General features: G+C 43.7%; 1 protein-coding gene across 5 annotated transcripts; it reads right to left on the bottom strand.

Annotated features, from left to right (window-relative positions):
* Nucleotides 1–137: 137 nt before the first annotated feature.
* Nucleotides 138–21,947, bottom strand: Fhip1b (FHF complex subunit HOOK interacting protein 1B). 5 transcript variants are annotated; one of them, XM_005087454.4, is made up of 12 exons: nucleotides 21,797–21,947; nucleotides 11,732–12,060; nucleotides 10,962–11,600; nucleotides 10,488–10,646; nucleotides 10,234–10,320; nucleotides 9,859–10,026; nucleotides 7,245–7,324; nucleotides 6,852–7,057; nucleotides 5,442–6,233; nucleotides 3,047–3,225; nucleotides 2,724–2,886; nucleotides 138–656 (listed from the first exon to the last, which is right to left on the bottom strand). In XM_005087454.4, the coding sequence occupies exons 2-12, from the start codon at nucleotides 11,867–11,869 to the stop codon at nucleotides 298–300; spliced, it is 2,970 nt and encodes a 989-aa protein (XP_005087511.1). In that variant the 5' UTR covers nucleotides 11,870–12,060; nucleotides 21,797–21,947; the 3' UTR covers nucleotides 138–297. The 5 variants fall into 5 exon arrangements, with proteins under 5 accessions (XP_005087511.1, XP_040613072.1, XP_005087512.1 ...); XM_040757138.1 differs by having other exon boundaries at nucleotides 6,036–6,233; XM_005087455.4 differs by having other exon boundaries at nucleotides 6,894–7,057.
* Nucleotides 21,948–23,645: the final 1,698 nt, after the last annotated feature.

Raw genomic sequence — 23,645 nt, 5'->3', positions numbered from 1 at the left:
AAGAGTAAAGTGAAACCCTATTATCGGTGTTATCACCAGAGAGAAAATCCCTCTGATGGTTCCCCAACTTAGATATAACCTTCACAGGGCCACAGCCCCATAGATAAAAAGGGTAGCAAAGAAGAATGAGCACAGAATAGAGATTTCCCTTTTATACATATTGCAACAAGTTCTCATAAAACATTCATCTGAAATAAATTAAAAAGTCCATTTGTCACTGCCTCCAAACATAAAAAGGAGCCCGTGTCTGGAATTCAGCCCAGGCCACAGAAGGCCCTGATTGTCCATTGAAGAAAATTAAGGATTGAGGGGCCCAAAGCCTGAGATGGAAGGGACAGATACCTCCTCTGAAGTATCCAACAAGAAAGGCGAGGTGACGGCATGGGCCTGGGAGATGGCAGCCAACTCCTTGAGAAACTCAGGGAAAATAACTGCACAGTAGACAGCATTCTTGACTCGCAGAGCCTCACCTTGGCGTTCAGAAGCCCCACCCCGGGGGAGCAGAACTGGAGTTGAAGCCCCTGGAGAGCCCCCACCTAGTCCAAGTCCTGTTCCTTCTCGCCCAGGTTGAAGAACCTGTGCTGCCTGCCGGGCCCTGGTTGGACTGTGTGCATGTCGCAGGAGTAACTCTCCCAAGGATGGTCTCCGGCTCCTCACTGAGAATAAACAGGGATATCAAGGTGCTGGGATCAGGAAACCTGCCCTAGTTTGGGAACAGATTCCCCAACCCACTTAGGTTCTTGAACTTCTCCCCTGGAGTTCTGGAAAAATGGAAGGACAAGATGGACAGGAACTGAATCTGAAGTTCATTTCTTGTCTCATCTCTAAAAATGACTGAAGATTTGAGAGAGGTGCTTTTCCTCATTCTCTCACCAAAATACTGCTTGCTCAGCCTTTCCCCTCTACCCAGTCTCCTCAGCTACTTTATTACCAGCTACAACTCCCTCCTTCTCCATGACCCCTCACCCTAAAGAATTCATTCTGACCACTGTTCTACCACCACCAAGATTGCTCTCATACATAATATGCCCTAACTTTGTATTTCCTATCACTCTCTAGAGCAGTAATCTCAATCTTCCTAATGCTGCAACCCTTTAAGAGTTCCTCATGTTGTGGTGACCCCAACCATAAAACTATTTCATTACTAGCCGGGTGGTGGTGGCGCACGCCTTTAATCCCAGCACTCGGGAGGCAGAGGCAGGCGGATCTCTGTGAGTTCGAGGCCAGGCTGGACCGACAGCCTCCAAAACAATACAGAGAAACCCTGTCTCGAAAAACCAAAAAAAAAAAAAAACTATTTCATTACTACTTCATAACTGTAATTTTGCTACTGTTATAAATTGTAATGTAAATATCTGATATGCGACCCCACACACAAAGGGGTCACAACCCACAGGTTGAGAACCATTGCTCTAGGACCATATACAGTTAAATACTTCTACTTTGCTTTAACTACCTAAAGCTAACCTACATCCTCTACTCTTTCAACTGTAGTTCACAAACTGCTCCATTTTTTGATACTTTACTGTCTGTCTAGGATCAATTTCCTTACACTATCATTTCATCACTCATCAGTAATTGCCCTACACTCACCGAGACCTCCCTCATACTGGGTATGCCCAGACAACTTCATATTTGCTTAGATGCAACTGAGCTATCTAAAATACTGTCCTCTGTCTAATTTTCTAGACTCTAGCCCCTACATCATGATAAATGTTTCTATTTACCACCGCTAATATTAGTTAGAGACAGCATACAAACTTATTAACCTTGCATTCAGAGCCCTTCACAACCAGGGTCTCATTCAGCAACTCTTCTCAAATTCTCTAAAGCCCACAAGCTTCTATACCAATACCTATCTTAACTGATTCCAATAGGTACCTTAATCTGTAGCTTCCTTTAGCCACAACTTATCACTCCTACTTATTTTATCCTTTCTAGCTTAGTTATCTCTACCTGGGAGAACCCTGAAAATACTATGTGATCTTCCCTGTAGTGACTTCCTATTCTACTATCATTAATTCAACATCAGTAATTTCTATCTCATACACTGAGCTATGAACTCAAGAACTTAAGACTGTCACATTTAATGTTTCCTTATCTAAACCACTACCAAATTTTGTCATATTTAATGCTTCTTTGTCTCCTCAACCACTGACCAAATTCTACAAAAACTTCCTTCCCATCTCTGCCCTATTAGGTGCTTCTTTTCTTTTCCATTATTCAAATTCAAACCTCCCTGGTCCTGATTGTTCCTGACTCCCTTTTCTTAACTCCAATTCACCTGCAATTACTCATCACATTCAGATCTTAAAAATCTCTCCTATCTTAGTGTCTGAAAGAAAAATCACAACTTCTGCCCAGTCTAACTTCCACTCTAAAAACCTTTTACTCTGGCCAAATCTTTCTAGCCATATCACCAACTGTTGCACAGCCTTATAAACCCCCTATTCTCATCACTTGAGGGCAAATGCCACATCAAGTTCTCACAATATCTCAACCCAAGAACTTCTTTCTCCTTCCTTGTCCCTAGACCATTACACAGTTTTTTTGTTGATATTGTCAATTAAGCTCTCAATTAATAAAACAACTCTATCCTCTGACTCAAAACCTGACAACACAAAGACTCCATTTTCAACAGCTCTTCAGTTTCTGTATATTAACTACCTTGTGCTAATGAGGTATCTAGAGAGAATAAGGAAGGGTAGACAATTATTCCTCACCTAGAGAATCAGAGCGGCGGGGCGCAGGTCCTGCTGTAGGACCCTCAGCCCAGTCCAGCTTGCCACGGGCAATGAGGTACTTCTTGGCTTTGGATAACAGAGCAGGGAAGTCCTCCTGGGAGGCTGCAAAGCTCTCAATCTTATTCTTCACAGAGCCCAGCACCTATGAAGCACAATTTTATCACGTTTCTGATGGTTTCACATTGACACAGGCCTTTCTATAATTCCACTGAACCTGCTCCCAATCCACCCAAGGTCACTCTAGCTGTGGGCCTGGCCCACCACTGAGCCTGGACGCACCCATGCATGCATGCATCGCACACCTGCAGCAGGGACTTGACACTGGGCTGGAAGACCATGTTGGTGTTGAGCAGGAAAGAGCGGAGCAGGGGCTGGGGATGACAGGCCAGCTGGGCCACCAGCCCCGTCAGCAGGAAGTTGACATAGACGGAGTTCTGCAGCATGTTCTCGAGTTTGGCAAAGAGCACAGCCATGAAGGGGCCTGGGAAAGGGGTGGGCAAAAGGATACAAGGCCTGAACACAAAGCACATCGCACACATTCCTCCCCCAAACAAGACCCCCACTAGATGAAAAGTATATGTAAGTATCTGAGTGTGTCAAATGATCTGTGACCACTTTCTCTGGACAATTAAGGTAATCCAGATACCAGCAATATAGATATTACAATTGAAGGGTCAGATCTTTGGTTCCATAGTCATAGATCTTACATCAGATTTCAGATGCGCCCTATGACCGCATAAGTTGAAAGCTCACTAACATTTAGTTTCCTTTTTATGGTAAAATAAATATACCTACCTCATAAGATAATAAAGAGGACCAACGAGATATCAATGTCAAATAATAAATACAAGATGTAGCAAATTTCTCATTTGATTATAACCACATCCTAAACTGCACTGCTGTTTTTAAGACACTTCACTCAAGAACACAATAGAAGAATGCACAGAGAACCAAAACATAAAATCAGGTTCCATGTAAGACAGAGTAACACAGAACTGGTCAGACAGCGAAAAAGATGTAACAACAGTAAAGAAAGTGACTGTGAACTTCAAAGCAAGTAGTAAGTCTTTAAAGGAACAGACTATATCAGCTCATCTTTCAGGAGCAGGGAATCAAGGAGGTAGACTAGGCTCTATAGGAAAATAGCTTATTTCGGGGGCACGGGAGACTGATTCAGGATGACAAGAAAAGATTAGCATTCCACCCTGAGACAAATGTCTTAAGAAATGACAGTGAACCACTACAGCCATCACAGTATTTCTGATGAAAATTTTGGAGAAAAGAGAGTATTTTTTAAACTGTGCTATCAACTATGATAGAAGAATGATGAACAAGAGGTAGTGACTAGCCTTGGTTAAAAAGTAATACTAGCTTAAGAGTACAAACAAAATCCCTAACTTTATCCTTCTGTTCATTCCCTGGGAGTATCTTGTAAGGGTTAATGCAAAGAGCACAGATGACTTTACAAACAAAAGGGAAAGAAGCACCAATTACTACTATAAGACTGGTAAAAGTATACCACCTAGAAGTACTGAGCAGGAAAGGAATGGAGCAGAGGCTAAATGAATAGGAAGACTAGTTTTCTATAATCTGTAAAAGAAAGAATACGACTGCAGCCAGAAGCCCCGGTGCTGTAACAAGATAGTCAATCCCAGGCTTACCAAGAAATACAGCATACAAACTTGACTACTGACAACTAGGATAGGTGGCACCTTTCTCAACTTAAATCTTCCATGACCCACTGATGATAATCCTAGTGCAAAGCTATTATTTGTTGTGTTTTCACAATGTTTCAATATTGTATAAATGATTGTCATGCACTAATAGTAGGCAGGATGCTAATTTAAGGGTCGCCTAATGCAAAGTCTGTGGTCTTACTCCTAGTCACTACACTGCTTCCCAGAGATAATTTTTTGTCTTGTTTTGTTTTTTTTCCCAAGCTGAGATGTATATTACAGCTTGATAAAGGTTTGTCTTGCTCATAAACAAAACAAAGAAAAGCCAGCCCAAAATCACAGGTTGGGTCTAGTTCCAGGGGCATCAACCCAAAAGGGCCTATCAGGTACACTTAAAACCATGCTTTGTCATTTGCCTTCAAAGAAGAGTATCACCCACTCCCCAATCCTTACTAATGATAAGTCCTTAAGATAAGTGTAATGGACAGTCATGGCAACCAAGAAGGTACAAGAGGGTGGATGGGAGAAATAAAAGCAGGCCCTTTAAAGAGGCAGGAAGGAAGGTACTGAACAGGAGGGGAAACATCAAAGGCGTAGCATAATACTCAAAACCCAAATACACAGACTGGAGAGAATGGCACAAAACAGAGGTGCACATGTGTCTTTCACACAGAACAGTACAAACATCATGCATGTGGTTCAGATATATTATGTACCAAGCATAGAGCATCCTATTACAAATCCCAGGAAATGGCCAGACTAAGGGAAAAGGAGGAACATGCATATAAGGACATACAAGGCTCAGACATAAGTCAATATCCAAACCAGCACAAGCATAGAACGACATAGCAACAAACATGAGAGCATATTATGGCATGGTATGTATGCAGAAGGGACTCAAGCAAAATGAGGGTTAGGCAAATACACAGAAATGACATAGCCAAAGTCTTAGAAATCTGCACAAACATGTTGAGAACATGCAAGAGTACACAGAAGAGAAGGCTTAGGTTAAACAGCTTACCAGTGAAGGGCTGGCTTGGCAGCTGGTGAAGAGTCCGCAGAGGGCTGCTGAGGAAAGGGCCAGGGGGCTCAGGAGGGCAGGTGAAGCTCTCGTAGGCCTCCTCCTCCTCAGGAGGTAGTAGAGGCTCTAAGGGAGGCTCTGAGCCAGCTCCACCATTGCTCAATGCCACCTCCAGCTCCCGGAGCTCTTGCCCAAAGCTCTCTAGTCCTGCCATGCCCTCAGAGGTACCCTCTAATAATTCTCTAACTCCTTCCTGTGGCACCAATCGTGGCACCAGACGAACCTTCTTGGCTCCCTCTGGCCATGGCCCTGGTACCCCATTGAGCTGGGGTGGGGGTAGGTGGCCAGGAGTATCCCCTACACCCACAGCTAGCCCCCGGTTCCCTAGGTTTTCTTCCTCCCCTTCTCCCACATTGTCCCTGTCCTCCTCAGGCAGTAGGCTACGTTTCTTAGTCCGGGAGCCAAAAGGGTTTGGCTCAGGAGGAGGCCGCTCGCCATCATAAGGAGCAGACCAGGTTCTGCAGGCTCGGACACAGCGGTCTACACCACGACGTGCCTCACGAAGATACTCCAGATAATTGTCTTCTAGCTCACCAGGCTCCTCTGCAGGGCTAGGCCGTCGGCCAGGGCTGGAAGTTGGGGATGCAGTAAGCCCTGGAGAGCGAGGAGCTGGACCTGGGGACTCAGAGCCACCTAGGCTCTGCTGCCGAAGAAACAGAGCCAGACGAGATGGTGTGGAGGGACGAGGCATTGTTACCACTGAAGAAGAATCAACACTTGGGCTTCCAGGGCCTTTAGAAGGAAGAAAACACAAGCAAAATCAAGGAAAAAGATCAAGAGGAGAGATGTAGAGACTAAAGGAGAAGACAGAGAAAGTAGAAATGGAACTATTTAGATAGCTAATTTCCAATCTCCAGACTAATTTATCCTAATTCTTCACCCCCTTACCACCTCGTCAATGAAAAAAATGTAAACAGAGCCAGGCAATGGTGGAGCATGCCTTTAATTCCAGCATTCCTGGGAGGCAGAAGCTGGCGGATCTCTACACGTTTGAGGCCAGCCTGATCTACAGACTGAGTTCCAAGATAGCCAGAGCTGTTATACAGAGGAACCCTGCCTCAAAATAAATAAACAAAAAAACATGCAAATAGGTTAGTATCAGGAACAGGGCTTATGCTGTCGGGATTGGCTGTTATAAAAAAAAAAACATGCAAACAGAACACATGATTGAAATAAAGAAGAGAGAAGGACTAGCTCTTCCCAGAAGTAATTTCTCTGAGAAGGTTAAAGATCCTCTCTACAAGACCACTCATCAATCTCCCCAGAGAAGGATTTCCACTCATTATCACCTTCCTCCCCTCACCCTAGCCCTTTTTTCTCTCTAGGCTCCCCAAAGAACCCAGGCCATACCCGTAATGTCCTCCCTTCTCCCTGCCTCTCTGCTAGGCCCACCTCGTGCCCACGAGGCATGCTCTGGACGAGGTGGGCTGGGGGCATGGTGCCGACAGCAGCGAGGGATTAGGGAGAGAAACTTGTCAGCTGCTCGTCCATAAAGATCCACATCACGCACAGCTGGCTTCTGGCTCAGCATCACATGGTTACATGGGACAAGATACCTGAGAGATAGCAGAAAGAGAATATACAGTGATCAGGAAAAAAGCACCTGAAGGCACGCCAAGTGAACTAAATTGCTAAACTAGGCTCCAAGAGGACACTCATAAGCAATCCCAATACAGCCCATCACTCTGACAAAACACTAGGCCCTGAGGGTCAGCCATCCCTCAGCCCTGCCCCCACAGGTACCTGAGAACCAGCTGCAGCAGAACATCCTCACAGCTGAGGTTCAGAAGGGTCCTGAAGAGACTCAGAGAGACCATGCAGAGCTGAGGGGGAAGGGGAGGGAGGGAGTCACCATAAGAGCCCTCTACCCTCCAAACTATTCACCAGTGGGAACTCCCATTCCCCCAACCCCAAGCCTAACCAACCACTCCAAAAATAGCCTATGCACTAAGGTATAGATAGCATTTATAAACAGTGTATTATGCATTAACTAGATACACATATTCTTTGTGAACAAGACTTCACTATTCACGAAAAACAACCATGTGTCAGATCCACTGGAATTCTATAGACTATATATACATAACTGAACTATCTGCCAACATATTGAGTCCACCAATGCTCTAACAAGACTCCAAGAAAACAGACACTAAGAAAGACTATAACAAAGCAAATGATTCACAGGAAAATACAGCAATATAACAGCCAAGTAAGCACCTGTCAGAAGGGACTGTAGTCATACAGTAATTGAATGGCTACCAATAAGGAATCAGAGGGAACCTGGAAGAATCCCAACTGGGAAGTAGGTGGAGTCATAAGTATGGAATCTGAGTCACCTCTCCAACCCCAGTGTATCACAGGATGTAAGATAGAGGAGCTCAGGGCAAATGACAGGAAAAGGAAAAAGTAAATGGGTAAGTCAAGAGCAGGAAAACCTTTTGTTTTAGAAACAAGAAGACTTATTCTTTTCTAGATAGACAAAAATAATAAGACATGCAGTAGGCTAACTTCATTGCTCTGAATCCCTACAGCATTTTGTACTTTCCTTATAGAAAGTTATGTCAGACATCTTGGTCTCGTATAGTTTTGGCATTGCTTGCTATGTGGCTATGAGAGAATTAAGTGAATCAATAGTAGGGAAAAGTTCACATTTGAGGTAACATGGATATCCTAAATGACCACTTTAACCAGCAATGAAAATTCAGACGGTAGGGTGAGCAGGAAAGTAGTCCTTCAAAGAAGATCTGACAGCCAGAATCTGTACACATTTTACTTTACAGACCAAAAGAGACTTCACAGATATAATTATAGACCTTGGAGGGCTTACAATGTAGCTCAGTGATAGGAGTGTTTATTTAGTATGCATGACCTGGGTATGATATACAGCATCACAGTCTAGAATACACAGTAATACTGTCTCAAAGAAAAAAGAAAAAGAAAGGTTGGTATTATAGATCGGTGGTAGATTGCTTGCCTTAGCACACAGAAGGCCCTGGGTTTGGCTCCCAGCACTGTTTATAAGAAAAATTTGTAAAAAAAAAAAAAAAAAAAGAAAAAAAAAGAAATTGGTAAGGGGGCTCAATATATAGGAGGGATGTGACCCATCATTTTTGGCTCTGAAGATGGAAGAAGGCGGTCAAATTGGGGATGGTGTTCAACAGACATCAGGAACAACAGCCCAAATACATGCTCCAAAACTAAAAGATAATGTTTTAAATCACTAAGCTTCTGGTAATTTGTTTTGATAGCAATTAGAAACTAACAGATAATCAGGCTCACAACAAGTTAGCCAGAGAGGTTCATTTAAAAGCACAAAAGTCAAGCCAACTACCTTAAAAGAACTAGAAAATAGAAATAAAAGTATCTACATATTTAGCATGGGTATCCTGCAATCAGAAGAGACCTGGTTCCTCCAAGAACCAGAAAAAAAGAAGCGACAACCCCAAAACATGTAAAGCTCATAAAAACCTAGGAAATTAATAGAAATAAGTGCTAGAGACTAAAAACAATGAAAGAAAACCAAAAAGATTAGGATTAAAGAATAGCAGATAAACACAAGGAGGATGGGAGCAAACCTCAAGAAGAAAATTAACTGTCAAAGCAACCCATGAGGTCAGAGAGACCTAATGCCATGGCATGTCCTACCTTTAAAATAAGGATAAAAGTTTACCTTTATAAAATTAACATTACATCCTCTGAAATGTCTTCACTGACCAATCCATTTTTTACTAAAACTTTTTTTTGCACAAACAGTAACCTCTATTTTAAACTATTTTAGTAACTTAATTTGCTATCTATACTCTCTATAAAATAAGCTCTAAGACATCAGCAGCAATGACTACCATTATGTCCCCAATACCTAGTGACCCAACAGCATGTCACTATCAATACACATGTGTAGGTAGAGGGAATCTAAGTGTGCAGGTGGGTGGATATATGCCCTGACTATAGTTCAAATGCAGCCAATCCAAAGAGGAGAAAAGGCAAGCCTACAAGGGAACACTGGACCATTTATTAGTACAGACATAAAACCCAAAGCACTCTTATAACACCCACAGTAACTGAGAGAGTGGTAACGGCTTAAGGAAACTATGGAGCAACACATTACAATCACTGCACAATGGCAAAGCCTACAGCCCTGATGGATAACTGTGCTGCAGATGCACATAGTATAAAAAAGCAGGGAAGCAAATTGAATTCTTTACTCAATGGCTAAAAGTTTAGTGCTACAACTGTCACCTTGAAGTAACTGCCAGAGTCAAAACCCAAAAAAGAGCAGGTACACCCCTTGACAACAGAAGTCAGAAAAAGATGGCTCACCCAGGTAGTAAGCCAGGACAGAGTTTAAGAGCCATACCCGGGAGTTGCTGCCAATACGGGCAACAAGGGTGTCAAGGATGGTGTGGGTGTCATGCCGGTGTAATAACAGGAACCGCAGGAAGGTACGGAGCAAGGCAGGCTCTGAGATGCTCCGCAGGAAAAGTTCCAAATAGGCGGTACTGGCAATCATCTCCTCCACAGAGGTCTGGATGAAGGGAGGGGGGCAAAGTTTGGAGACTTAGGGTTTTCCTACACATACATGATTCATATTCCCGGGGTTCTAGGAAACAAGAAGTATCAGAAAGGGAAAAGAGGAGGAGAACGCTACCCACTGCCTTCCATGTTAGTCCTTTCACTGGTCAATCACACCCCAGGGCAGGTCCTCCTATGCCTTACCACCTATCATCCTTACCTTGTGCAGGGCAGGGCCCATGACAGGCACCAGGAAACCATTATGGATATAATCAACCAGCTGCTTCTGCACCAGAGGGTGAGCTACCTAGATGGAACAAGAGAGAAGAAAGTGATTATGAAGGGAGCAAAGTAATATAATAAAAATAGGCATCCTAACCCCAAATTTTATAGTAGAACTCCAGGAAATGGACCCGCTTACCCCAACGTCCCAGAAGCACCATGTGTCACACCCCTTAGGAATCCTATTCCTACCTGAATGACTGCATTGCAGAACTCTAAGGAACTCATGAAGAGTGCAAGGGCTGGCACTCCTATCCAGTCTTCCCGTCGCAAGCAGTGCCAATCATCCCCTGGAACCTCAATCTTTCGGGGCAGTGAGGAGTACAGGGCACTCAGCCCTGTGGCCAGCACCTAAAGAAGGTTACCAAAGGCTCAGATAACATAATGAGAGTGCTTTGGGAACTAACTAGTCATAAGATTAGATGGAAATACATGTAAAAGACACTACAAGGCTGGTATTAAGTTGCTATGTACCAGGCCCTCACCTACAACACCTGCCCTATCTAGTTATCATGCTTCATCCCCAATTCCAACCCCAAGGAGTTGCTTTCGAGTCTCAAGTAAAGAGCCCTCCCTGACACCTGGCCTTTCCACATCTCCTGGATAGGAAGATGCTATCCAAGGTCTACATGCCACACCCTACTCCCCATCCTAGGGTTTGCTAACCGGGCAGAAGTAAGAGTGATCTGCGATGTAGCGGCCCACAGTGGGGCTCCCATCTGAGAGGGCCATGAGCAGAAGTAGAGCATCACGAGCCTGCTGGCCCAGGGTGCCTTCTCGATGGACAAAAGGGACAAGGCGAGAAAAGAGGAGAAGACGTGGAGCAGCTCCAGGCTCAGGAGGTGGCTGCAAGAAGAACTCAAGCAATGCAGGCTCCCGAGCAACACACACACACAGTTGGCTGAGAAGTAGCACCAGGCCTTCATCCAGTGCTGGGCTACTGGGAACAGGGCGACCACAGGCATCCAACAGGGCAAGCAGAGCTTCACGAACTGGTCCATGCCGCAATAAAGGCTGGCGAGCTTCGCTCACCAACATCTCAAATAGTTTCAGTTGCTCAGCCCGCCGTTCCTCGACCCCATCCCCAAACTCATCCCACTGCAGCTGCCATGTCAACACTCGGCTCAGCAGATCCTCACGCAGAGCAAAATCTAGCAGGGGCCCAGGGCCTGCAGGGGCCGAAGGGACTGCTCGATCCTCTGCCAGCAATGTTAGCATTTGGTACGTGTGGTTTCGAACAGCACTGAGATCATCTGCACCTCCAGCAGCTGCCCGAGGGCCTTGCCGCTCCAGGATTCTCACCACCTGAGGCAAAGGACAGAAGAGGAAAAATCTAAGATGATAAGGTAACTAAACGGTGATAAGAACACAGAACTCTGAAGGTTAAGACTTCTAGGTGAGTAACAGACTAGGTATTTTGTCATAGAGTCTCCTACCTGGGACCAGTGATTCTTGAAGACCATGAGGCATGTCTCAGGGTCAGCCATGACAGGGGTCTGCAGACTGGCCCCTTGAGGTGCACGGTGCCCAGGGACCCGGGAGGCCAGCCTGCTCAGCCAGTTCATCTTCTCCATGAGGCAGGCTGGACAGGGCCAGCAGCCAGTGGACTACACTTTGAGACTGTACCAGCAGGAGGCTTTCTCCACTTCTGTCTCCAATCTGCTTCATCCGGTCTGTAGGAGCCAGTAGCCGGCCATGGAGCCACAGATTACACCAAACTGGAGTAGCAAGCCCAGATTTCACTGCCCAGTCCAGAGTTGCAAATCTAATCCAAAGGGAGAAGGTGAAAGGATAAACAGAAGTCCACATCTCTCAACTTCCCAGAAACAATAACTAAGCATTCCACTAAATATTCCATATAGCCAGCACTGGGTGGTGGTGGCATACACCTTTAATTCCAGCACATGGGAAAGCAGAAGCAGGCAGATCTCTGTGAGTACGAGACCAGCCTGGTCTACAGAACAAGTTCCAAAACAGCAAGAGCTACACAGAGAAACCCTGTCTCAAAACAAACAGAACAACAAACAAAAGACAACAAAAGGAATTCAGGTTCATACAGTCAGCACATGAAACATACATGCCCAAAATAGAATGTATAATTTCTACCACAATCCTGTAGCTTCCTCAATTTTTTTTATTATTAAATTTCACAACATTCACCCATATGCTTAGATCAAAAGCCTGGGCATTGTCCTTGTTTATCCTTTTCCTTCCAATATATAATTCATCAGCAAATCTTATCATTTCAGAGGATTCTGAGTTCAAAGTCAGCATGGGCTACATAAAGTTCAAGACAAGCTGAGGCTATATAGTTAAGATTTTATCTCAAAAAGAAAAAACACGGATAAAAAAAGTACAAAAGTAAAAGCATGTCTATTACAATAGCTTCTAATTTAGCTTTGGGACAGGCACCGATACATTGAGCAGGCTGGTCTCAAATTCCTCATCCTCTTGCCTCACTGCCTCACCTTTGCCAATGCTGTGAGTAGAGGAAAGCCACTATGCCTAGCCCAAACTGCCCTCCTGAGAGTTTATTCTCCATTCAGCAACCATGTTACTTTTAAACCTAGATTTTATTACATCTTTCCTCTGTTGGACAGTCCCCAGTGACTTCCTATCACGATAGTAATAGTCCTAATTATTTGCCTTAACCTACAGAAGCCTATACAATGTAATCTCTATAAACTCTCAGTCAGTCTCTTCCTCACTCAGTCATAGGTCTTATTTTCTATCACCTGAGCCCAGAATGTTCTCCAGCTCTTCCCCTTGCTCTCACAGTTCTATTTAAATGCCATCTCAGGGAAGCCCTCCCTACTTAACAATTTCATCTAAATATTTTATCTTCCTACCTTCCCTTTCTAGTTTCTTAATCCCTTCTTAATAGATTACTCTATCCACCTATCTTCTCCATGAAGAAATCAGTTCTTTGAGGGCAGGACCTACCTATCTTAATTACTTTTCTATCCCCATTGGCTAGAATAGTATCTATCTGTTGAATGCTTAAGTAAAAACCTGGTCAATCTATGGACAAATAAACGACACGTGCTATCTATTGGCTCACAGCTCCTCTTCCATTGCACCTAACACCTCCTCATCAGTACGGTCTCTAACAAGCAAAACTCTACACAGGAACTATGTGGTTGAGCCATGATTCCTCTTCAGACTTAGATCTGGGGCTTAAAGAACCCAGAAATCAGCCAGGCATTGGTGGTGCACGCCTTTAATCCCAGCACTCGGGAGGCAGAGGCAGGCGGATCTCTGTGAGTTCGAGACTAGCCTGGTCTACAAGAGCTAGTTCCAGGACAACCTCCAAAGCCACAGAGAAACACCTTTTGTAGATGTGATCTTATATAAAGGGAAAGCCAGTCCTAAAGATGAGGGAAAGTATACTCAGCTGATTAACTCAAGGTATAACGGTACTGATAAAGTACTGGGCACTGTGCTAAGTAAGCACTGGAAATACAGGTAACATAAAAAATAGGGTGGGGTGGGTAAAATATATAGAAATACTTACAAAAATGTAATAGAAGAGTGAAGAAAAGCAACTAACTCTGCCTGGGGTACTCTAAGAGTGCTACACAGAGACAGTATCTGACTTAGCTCTTTAATGATGAGATGCTAATTACATGAGGAGCTTTCTTCATAGCAAAAACAGTAAAGTCAGGCAAAATGGCTCATACTTATAATCCCAGCACTTGGGAGGCTGAGACAGGAAGATCATGAGTTGTAGGATAGCCTAAGCTAGAAGTTAAAACAAATCTCAAAAAAATAAAGTCTAACCAAAAGTACAGCCCTGGGGGGAGAAAAAAAGCATGATAAATCTAAAAAGAGACTGCAGGTTCGGTGTGGCTTAATCACTACTGAGGGAGTAGAGGCATGGTACAGAGTTGAAAAGTAAGAGTGAAGGTTACAAGCACCACTGAATGTCATGCTGTAGGAATTTGAGTTTTACCTATTGACATCCCAGAGACAAAAAGTTTTAACAAAGACATGATAAGACCAGATTTACCTTTAAAAATACCTCAATAGCATTATGATAGCGCAGACAGGGACAGTTATCAATGGACAAGTCATAAGAAGTTGTTTCAATGATGTCTTTTTAAAAAGTAATACCATAAACTAAGGTAGCAAAAATGCAATAAAAAGCTCAATCTTAGATTCACCTCTATCTCAACATGTCCTGTGCAACAAGTATTCACATCTGTAATGTCTTTGCAAATTATTTATACTGTGTTTCTTCTATTTCTGCAGGGAGCCCTATCATTCATTCTTTGAAATCCCAGTGCCAACAAACCATTTAAAAATGTTTGTGAAACTAAATGTTGTCTCAATATAATTATATTAGCCAATGTATATATGAACACTTACTACATAGTGAAATTAAACTACAGATAGAAATTTAGAAGTTGTCAGTCTACAGAGAATCAAGGAAGCTGTGAATAATAATTTTTAAAAAAGCTAAGGGCTAAATCTTAAGGAACACCAGGACTTAGGAAAGCAAAGTGTGGTGGTACAAATGAAAATAGCTCCCACGGGTTCATAGGGAACAGCACTACTATGAGGTGTGGACTTATGGAAGAAGTGTGTCATGGTGGGTAAGGGGGCGGGGGGGTCTTGAGGTTTCAAATGCTCAAGCCAAGTTTGTTCGTTTTCTCTCTCTCTGTCTCTGTCTCTGTCTCTGTCTCTCTCTCTCTCTCTCTGTCTCTCTCTCTCTCCCTCTCTCTCTGTCTGTCTGTCTCTCTCTCTGTCTGTCTCTCTCTCTCTCTCTGTCTCTCTCCCTCTCCCTGCTGCTGGCGGATCCAGATGTAGAACTCTTCCTTCTTCAGTACCATGCCTTTATACAAGTCATGCCTCTGAACCTGTAAGTCAGCCCCAATTACATGTTTTCCTTTATATAGGTTGCCGTGTCATGGTGTCTCTTCACAGCAACAGAAACCCTAAGACACAAAGAGAATTTGGTAACAAAGATTTAGTCAGAAGTAATGGTGCATACCTATAATCCCAGCACTTGAGAAGCTGAGGCAGGAAGATTGCTAGTTTGAGACCAACCTGAGGTATAGAACAAGATAATTTCTCAAAAACAGAAAAGAGAAAAACAAGACAAAATGCCAGGCATGGTGATATATGCCTTTAATCCCAACACTCATGAGGCAGAAGTATATGAGTTCAAAGCCAGACTTACATGGAGAGGTTCAGATCAGCTAGATGTGCATAGAGAGACAATGTGCACCCCCCTAAACACACAGACACACACACACAAACACACACACCCAATAAAAACAATAGAAGTAGTCAGAAATTAAAGGAGAAGTTGAAAATATAATGATACAGAAACCAAGAATGGTTGTTTCAAGAGATTGGAGGGAGAGTGCCAATAATCCCATAAAAAGAACAAGTAGAATAAGACAGAAAACAGTCCACTGGTTTTACTGAGGTTTTTTTTAAATATAATCTTAGAAAAATAGTTAAAGAATGATTGAGAATCAGAAAAATATAAAATGTATTTTAACAAATTTCAGTGACACAGAGAAGAACAAAAATAGGGCAACTTATGTTTAAAAAACTGGGGGAGGTGGAAATCAAGAGTTTATGTGGTTCTCAACTGAATGCTGGCCCAGGCAGGCCTATACTCCAGTACCTAAGAAGCTGAAGCAGGAAAATCACAGTTCCAGGCCAACCTGTGTACAGAATAAGAGCTTGTGTCAAAAAAATGGGGGGCTGCTTTTGTTTGGGTTTTAGGTGAGAAGCATCAAGGCTTTTTTGGGGGGGTCACCTGAAAAAAATAGTTGATACCTGGGAAAGAAAGAGATATACCATCTTTTTGAGAAGGAAGGAAGGAAGGAAAACCATAGTACAGGATGAGTGCCACCTCAGGTAATACAAAAGCAAAAACAAGGAAGTGAGGGAAGCAGCTACCTCATCCCCCAGCCTGCTCCTCATTCCGGACACTAACAGTAGGGGGAAAGGAGAAGTGAGAAAGTAGAAAGGCCACAGAAAGGATGTTCACTCTTTCAAAGACAGCTTCCTATAAACCATCAAACAAGCCCACACACTAGTGGTTATGGCCAGAAAGGATACACTGGAAAAAGTACTTACCCATAGTCCCAAAGATTTGATGTCCCAAGAGGAAATAGGCTAACATGTGGAGCCCACAGATAAACAATAAAAAGTCTCCCCTCTTAACTACTATTAACCTTTCAATACTGTATCAGCCTGTATTGGTTTCTTTAATCACTGCCTATACCTTTGTAAATATAGTCCCATTATTAATGAAACTCTTGTGAATCCCAGCCTGAGCCATCTGCCACCTGCCAATGGAGCTTGACTGATTCAAGAATATCACTGTTTACAGAGTACTCTCTACAACATATCTCATTTGAGGACTGAAAACAAATAGAACCTTATGCTCAGAAAAGAGTAACACAAATAGTAGGTAAGACATGAGCTCTAAAATTCCTCAAACAAGTCTAAATCTCAGTGCACCATCTTCCAGTTATATGATCTTCAATAAATCACAAATCTGAGTCTATTTCCTTGTCAAAAAATTCCTAGCAAAGTAAGTATTCTTTTTAAGAATTAAGTTAGAGAACAGCACTCTGGGCATAAAGCAGATATTTTGTAAACTGTTTCGTTGCTCTTTTCCTTTCTGATCCTGTTTGACCAGGGTGCTCACAACTCTGAGATGAGAGATAGATCTAACCTGCTCTAATGTGTGTCCCTCACACTCAAGCCTCAGTAAGCTGAGGAAAATAAGCCTTTACTGTGCCCAAAACAAAACCCTGTTCTGAAAGACTAACAATCCCCTCTTATCTTGCAACATATCTGGGGCACCCACTCTTGCTCACCTGCTTAACTACCACAAAGCACCTACAGATGTTAAGACTGACCCCCAGGCCTTTTCTCACTACCTCCTGTGGTCTCTGAAAAATAACCACTTGGAATCTGCACCTCAGAAAGCAAAACTGAACACTTAATCTAGGCTTGTTCAAATATCGAAAAATTACCAAAGGCTATTCCTTGGTATTCTTGCCACCTCCTTAAACTCCAGACAAATTCAAGACAAAGAGGGCAGAATTGGCATATAGTTATGATACCATTTGTCCCACAGTGAAGTCCAAAAACTGACTGTATCTCTCTCTCTCTCTCTCTCTCTCTCTCTCTCTGTCTCTCTCTCTCTCTCTCTCTCTCTCTCTCTCTCTCTCTCTCTCTCTCTCTCTCTCTTTCTCTCTCCTGATTTATCTACAGGCTCAACCACAAAGTGAGAAGGAAGAAGCAGTTGATTTCTCCAATCTATCTACACACAGGGTCAGCCACTCACCTCAGGGTCCAAAACACAACACAGTATTATAGGCCTATAGGCTACACAGCAAAAGGTGTCAACCTCAAAACATCAGGGACAGGAAGAGCTTCAACCTCCATTAAGAACCTTTGCCCTGGGAGAGGCAAAGAATAAGAGGCAGGAAGGGACTTTACCAGGCAAGGAGACCAAATGATCTTCCAAGAACAAACCTCTTCCTAAGCAAGATTGATTATTGGCATTAAGGCCAAGCACTGGAAGTAGAAAGACCTGATTAAACCTGTAGAAATACAGCGGGGTGGGGGCACCTAATAGTCTATCTTTCTGGAGCTCAACTCACACATACCGCCCCTGCTTTTCCATGTCCCAGACAAATGGGCAACAAGATATGGCCTACCTCCCCCATATCACCTCAGCCTCTTACAAGCATCTCTTCATCTGAGTGGATCCTCATAAAGCATGAAGTGAACTTCTAGCACACAGGAACTGCTTTTACAACAGTGACTCCTCAATATCACACATGGTTATCTCTACCCCTGTTGTTTGAGAGTGACAAAGAGGATGTCAAAGACTGGGTGAAATTGATCCTAAAGAGTAAAAAGGTTCACTGAGCTGAGAAGAAAAGATGTTCCTAGAAGAGGAAGCAACTTTTACAAAGATATCATGGCTAAAAGCAACATGTTTGTTAGAGAACTATGAGCAATTTATTCAAGCTAGACACAAGAAGGAAGTGGCAACAGACAAGGCATGAGGAGGTGAGCTGAGGCCGTATTAAGAAATTTGGATGTTGTCCTACATGCTGCAAAGAGCCAAAGTTTTTAAGCAGTGTAGTTCCATGCTTAACATTTGTATTTTTAGAAAGATCATTCTAGGAATGGGCAAGAAAAGATCAACTTTTAAAGGAATTGGCTTTAAAAAAAAAATTAGGTAAGAGCTAAGGAGCTGGAGTTGGGGAACCAGGCTAAAGTTGGTGAAGATGCAATAGAGATAAAAGAGGAGATCTTAGTGACTAACTAAATTTAGGAGGTGACAGAACAGAAAGAATAGATGATGACACCAAAGTAAACCTCTGGATCAATACAAGGCACATGAGTGCAAACACAGGTCAGGGCAAAAACACTAAAGTTCTGTTACAGGCATGTTAATTCAGAGATACCTGTGGAGATATATGCATACCTAGACATGTATAATTAGAACACAGGAAGAGACTGAGACAGATACAGAAAAGTAATCACATCACTGTGATGTATTTTTTTATATTTTTACATTCTCACTGTAAGCTAAAACTGTCTTTTCCCTCTTAACCAGAATGAGAACTCTATGCAAGTTCTACGCAACTTCAACAACTTATCCTATTGTTACTTTATGGAACTATATTCCCAACAAGAATTTATTAAATGAATTTGTTTTCCTAGCCTTTAGAGTACTTGACACATGAAAGATGAGGAAAATGATTACACACATACCATAAAAAGTTTCTATCACTACAGCATCCTCATCCATGTTTCATCCTCTCAGGCCTCCCATTCCTCTATGTCAGAAGTCAAAATCCATTTTAATTAATGTGTTACTGTGGCAACAAAGAGTTTGGTATAGGGAACAAAAAGCTTTCTGGATTCTGTGCCTTCTCTAGTACAATCCTAAGAATGCTCTAATATGCCAGCCACGGTAGTGAACACTTTTATCCCAGCACTTGGAAGGCTGATGTAGGCAGATCTCTGAGTTTCAGGCCAGCCAAGGCTACACAGTAAGACCCTGTCTCTAAAAAGAAAAAGGGAAGGAAGGGAGGGAGGGCGGGGTTTTCATTACATGCACCAGATATCATTCATACCTGTCCCATGTCACTGACATAATATTAAAGCCTTCATCCCTATGACACTCTCAGCCTCCTTAATCACTTTTGCAAGTAGAACAATTACAAATCATAAAGACATATTTCTTGCCAGTACGTGGTCCTCTATTTCATCACAACTTTTCTAATACATAATGTGCCTTTTGCCCACATCACGTTCACTTTCTATTACAAATCTTCCTTTCTCAAGAGACTAGCACTATGAAAATGCCAAATTTTGAGTTGTTTTGTCACTGTATTCCTGTGTGACCTCTACCTTCTGAATCTGATTCCTCATCTCTAAAATTCCTTCCTTTACCTACTTCACAAGGTATCAATATAATTTCGGCAAATTTTGAAGTTGCTATGTAAAGCATGAAATTTTGATTTTATAGTGAATTATTATTTAATATGAAAATACAAATTCTATTCCGATATCTGAAGTTACATAAAATAACTATATTAGTACATGCTTCTTCAACCTAAAACAACACACACACACACACACACCACTATCACTCCAAGTGTCAGGATTTCATGAACCAGTAATATATTTTGTAATTAAAAATAGGGTGGTCACTTTTTATTTTTTTTTACTTTCTTTAAACTTATCATCTACTTTACCATTACTTGTTTCTTCAGTGAAAAAGCAAAGAGTACCTTAACAGCAAAAGAGTAAAAACAATAATTTTGAAATAAGTTAATCCCATCCCCCTCTTTTTTAGCAGTGTTGGGAGACTTGAACACAGCAGGGTACTCTCCCACTGAACTACACCACCCAGGCTATAACTTTATCTTTAGTTCTTTCTTCCTATCTTATATGCATGAACACTACCATGGATTGGATCCATGGTTCAGTGTTTAGGGACTACTACTCTACAGCCTGTTACACTTGTAGGTCCTATAAAGTCCTGATTATCTAGGCAGGCTGCCAAAGGTTTTATCATTATGAAGGAGGCCTCTTTGGCCTCCAGGGAGAAGAAAATATATCTACATCACAGAATAAAGTAACTACCTCTCAGGCTGATATTCTGGAACAGTGTGTGGACTGAAGCTGCCTCTAATTCTCAAGGGCTGAACTTCATAGAAAATACCAAACATTGGGATGATTAAGAAGGCTCAAGCTACCTCAGCTACCTAGCAAGACTGTCAGTAGAGAAGAAGATTCAGTTAGTTGAAAATGGCCAGTGATCATTGAGTCCAGCTTTCCAAAATTCATGTCTGTGGGTTGGTAGGGAGATGGGCTTGTAAAGTGCAAATAAAATGAACTCAATTATAGGGTGTAGAGGGAGGAATACACTGTAAAAGAATAAAGTTTTCAGAGTGGTAAAAGTGTTTGACATCTCGGTTTCACAAATGTGCACTTATGCCAAAACATGTAAATTTAAAAGTATGAGCACTTTACTGTACAAAGATTTACCTCCACAAAGCAATGAGTTTGTTTTTGCTTTTCAAACTCCTGAGGAGAGTAAACCTACATACAGTGCTGCATGTGACAAGCCATGTGACTTCCATGAAAAGCAGCATTAGCAACTGATAGTCCAATACAGATGACAACCACAGGTGGTGAGGAATGGAGTAAGGGTGAACAGAAGCAGGCAGAGAAGAAAATACAAGCAGCTCTACCTCTCCACCCCTCCAAAAAAAACTTCATGAGGGTCTCATCTTAAAGTCTGCCTTACAAAAGCAGAACCAGAGGAAACCGTGGTTCAGTTATTATTCTGTGAACGACTAAACCTCAAGCATTTTCATTATCATTATTATTATTTCTCCTGATGCTGGGTTTTTGTTGCTGTTGTTGCTTCGATTTTTTTTTCCTTTCTAAAATATCCATGGGAGCAGGGCAGCCGAGTGCATAACACATGCACCGGTACTGTCCTTGCTTGCTCTAAATCCACTGCTGTCTCTGGACAGGACAGGACATTCAAGGAGGCCCCACAAGCAACCTCGTCTCCCATCCAAGCTTCACAGCCCTCAGCCCCTCTTTCCTCCTTTGCTCTGCCTTCAGTTCCTTCATCAAGGCACAGCCGTCCCCCGCAAGTTCCCGCCTTGGCCTTTAATGCTCCTCATCCTCGCACAGGCCTAACCCCCTCCCTCAACTCTTGTCCCAGGACGTCCCTCACCTTTCGAAGCACTGAGAACCCACACCCTTTGCAAACGGTGGTCATGAGTTCCTTCAACTTGGCCCTTGAGAAAGCATCGCAGGATATCCTCTACCCGGCTTCTTCCTGGTCCACAGCACCCAGGCTGTCCCCGTGCCCCCCGACCTCAGAGGCTCGCTGCCCCTCACCACCTGCCAACCCCTCATCCTGTCCTCTCACGCCAGCAATTTCCCAAAGCCGGTGCTGCCGTCATCCCGAATCCCCTCGGCACCTTGCGCCTCTGCGCGCGCCGCGGCCTACGCGTCGCTTTCGCTTGCACCACGCCGCCCTGCCCGGGCCTGTCGGCTGCCGGGCTAGGTGAGTTCAGGCCGCCGCCATCGCTCCTCAGGCGCACCAGCCGCGCCCCGCCCCGCGCCACACGCAGCCCGCGCCCCCGCGCACCTCACGCAACCGCCCAGCGACGCACGGCTGGGCAGCGGCGTGCCAGCTCATTGGCCCGGACAGGCCACAGCTAGAGCGTCGACGCTCGTTTCCCGGCAACGGCCGAGCGCAGGGGCGGGGCCGCAGGCCGCATTCCAAGGAAGGAGCGCTTCTACACGCCCCAGGCCCCGCCCCTTCCCGCCTCAGACTCCGCCCTTCTGAGGATTCCGGCGTTTCATAGGGACCGACCTGAGAAGAGGCGGAGGCCTGCGGGCAGGGGCGGGGCCTGAAGAGGAAAATTCGAAATAGGGGAGAAAAGGCTGCTCCTGGAGAGGGAGAGGCCTGGGAGGCTCGGACAACCTGGCACACGGCTGGAGGTCCGGAACTAGGGCGAAGGTGCGGGACCACGGGTCCTGGGCGGTACTTTAGCGTCAAGTGGGCGTGGCTTCCTCTGAAGGCTACGCCAAGAGCCAGTCTGTGGGCAGGTCAAAGCGATCTGAGACTAGGCTGACTGCCACGAAGGTAGTTTATTTTTGCCAGACTGACTTGTGTATGCTGCTTGGATTCTACCTTCCTACCCGCGGGGACCGCCTCTTCCTGGCTCTCCCAAAGCTGCCATGACCCGGTAGAATGTGAAATAAGTTCCTGCATGACAGCCTGGAATCCTGATCCATTAGAACCTGTCCCAAACAGTTACAAGATAGTATTAGGGCTGTAAAAGGAAAAGCATCTAGAATCAGAACTTAGCATGATTTCTGCGCTTAGAGGATGAAGGAGCTGAGAATGGCTTCCCGGAGGGATGCTGGCTAAAGCAAGAGTGAGGAACACTAAGATATAGAAATAGATTCCAACAAAGTCTGTTGGAAGTATTAATATCAGCCGTTACTTGATTGTAATCATTATTCTATAGTTAACATAAAGTGATGGATGACAGAGGAACCTGGGAAGGAGTTTAAAACTATTTTTGCGACTTTTCTGTAAGCCTAGAATTGGTTCAAATTTTTAAAGTATTCAATCTAAAGGATTACCTCCAGTTGTAAGTTTTTCTACTGTAATGCAAATATCTGATATGCAGGATATCTGACACATGACCTCCAAAGAGGTCTCGACCCACCAGTTGAGAACTACTGATCTAAAGGCTTCTTCAGTCATATGTATTATGCCTGGGTTGGGAAAACTGAAAAGCTAAACTCAGTTCAGATTTCCAGAGTTTCTCGGAAAGAGCAAGGATCCTAAGAGGGAGTTATCACACAACAAGCATCCCAAGAAACCCAGAAAGTAGCAATATAGTTATTAATGGTCTAGCCTCAGATGTCACATAACATCACTCTTCCTGTACTCTTATCAGTTGACAGTGGTGTAACTGGGACAATTTGAGGCCACTGGCAGTGGGTCCAAGACCTAACTCTAATGCACAAACTGACTTAGCGGAGCCCATTCTACATGGAGAGATATCTTACTCAGCCTAGGCACATCGGGGTGGGGGTGGGGAGCTGCCTTGGTCCTGCCTCAACCAGATGATGGGACAGACTTAGTAGACTTCCTAGTGGAGGCCTTACCCTCTCTGAGGAGCAGATGAGAGGTGGGGCGGGGGGAACTGGGGAGAGTAGGAGGAGAGGAGGGAGGGGGAACGGGGATTGAAATGTAGAAAATAAATTAATAAAAGTGTTAATATAGAAAAGGGTACAGATACGGGAGAC

Source organism: Mesocricetus auratus, unplaced genomic scaffold (genome assembly GCF_017639785.1).
Source record: "Mesocricetus auratus isolate SY011 unplaced genomic scaffold, BCM_Maur_2.0 Super-Scaffold_4256, whole genome shotgun sequence".
In the NCBI taxonomy this organism is placed as follows: domain Eukaryota; kingdom Metazoa; phylum Chordata; class Mammalia; order Rodentia; family Cricetidae; genus Mesocricetus; species Mesocricetus auratus.
This window is presented reverse-complemented; position numbering and strand designations above follow the sequence as displayed.

Coding starts and splice junctions, on each gene's coding strand:
- Fhip1b (XM_005087454.4), bottom strand. CDS start 11,869: ATGGAGAAGATGAACTGGCTGAGCAGGCTGGCCTCCCGGGTCCCTGGG. Junction 10,027..10,233: donor TGGGCCCTGCCCTGCACAAG/GTAAGGATGATA, acceptor CCCTTCATCCAG/ACCTCTGTGGAGGAGATGAT. Junction 7,325..9,858: donor GTATTGGCAGCAACTCCCGG/GTATGGCTCTTA, acceptor CTTCCCCCTCAG/CTCTGCATGGTCTCTCTGAG.